Raw genomic sequence first — 734 nt, forward strand, 5'->3', positions numbered from 1 at the left:
CTGCTAATTACCCCAGGCGGGCCAGCCTCTGTGGGACGGGTGCCACCGTGCCCTGCCTGGCGTGGGGAGGGGACAGCCCCCTGCCAGCCCCTGCCCATGGGCCGCTCACCGGTGGCACTGGTGCCAGGTCCAGGCGTGACGCCCCATCCTGGGTCGGAAATCGGCTCTGCCCAGGTTGTGGATCTGGGAGGAGAAGCGGAGGAGGCGGCGGTGGCCATAGGGCCAGTGCATGTGGTCGGCAGATGACGCCCCATCCTGGGTCGGAAATCGGCTCTGCCCAGGTTGTGGATCTGGGAGGAGAAGCGGAGGAGGCGGCGGTGGCCATAGGGCCAGTGCATGTGGTCGGCAGAGCGGGAGAGGCAGCGCTCCTCGTGGGCGCAGTACAGCAGCCCCAGTGGCCGGTCCTCCAGGTAGGCTGTCTCCTGCACCAGCTGGGCGTTCATCACCAGGTCTGGGGCGTCTGGCACGGAGGGGATCGGTGGGGATGGAGAAGGCGATCCCCACCCTGCATAGCCCCTCCCCGCTCTCTGTGCCAGAGAAGGGGGGTGCTCCCTCCCAGCGGTACCCCGTGGGCTCCTGGTACTCACGGGCGGTGCAGGTGACCCCCGCCGAGAAGCGGCCCCCACCACTGGGGCAGTGGACAGGGCCGTGGCGCTGGCACTGCTGGAGGGCCAGCTCGGTGCCGGCGCAGCGCACCCCGCTCATCACCACCCGGGCGGCATCGGGGCTGCCTG

General features: G+C 70.3%; 1 protein-coding gene across 1 annotated transcript in view; it reads right to left on the minus strand.

The window, feature by feature from the left end:
- Positions 1-105: 105 nt before the first annotated feature.
- Positions 106-734, minus strand: part of LOXL4 (lysyl oxidase-like 4) — a 2,898-nt gene continuing 2,269 nt past the window's right edge. Inside the window, exons 6-8 of the mRNA XM_009323310.1 lie at positions 588-731; positions 339-460; positions 106-231 (exon numbers count right to left, since the gene is read on the minus strand). Coding sequence (XP_009321585.1) covers positions 106-231; positions 339-460; positions 588-731 — 392 coding nt within the window. The remainder of the gene's footprint in view (positions 232-338; positions 461-587; positions 732-734) is intronic.

Source organism: Pygoscelis adeliae, unplaced genomic scaffold (genome assembly GCF_000699105.1).
Source record: "Pygoscelis adeliae isolate BGI_AS28 unplaced genomic scaffold, ASM69910v1 Scaffold294, whole genome shotgun sequence".
Lineage (NCBI taxonomy): Eukaryota > Metazoa > Chordata > Aves > Sphenisciformes > Spheniscidae > Pygoscelis > Pygoscelis adeliae.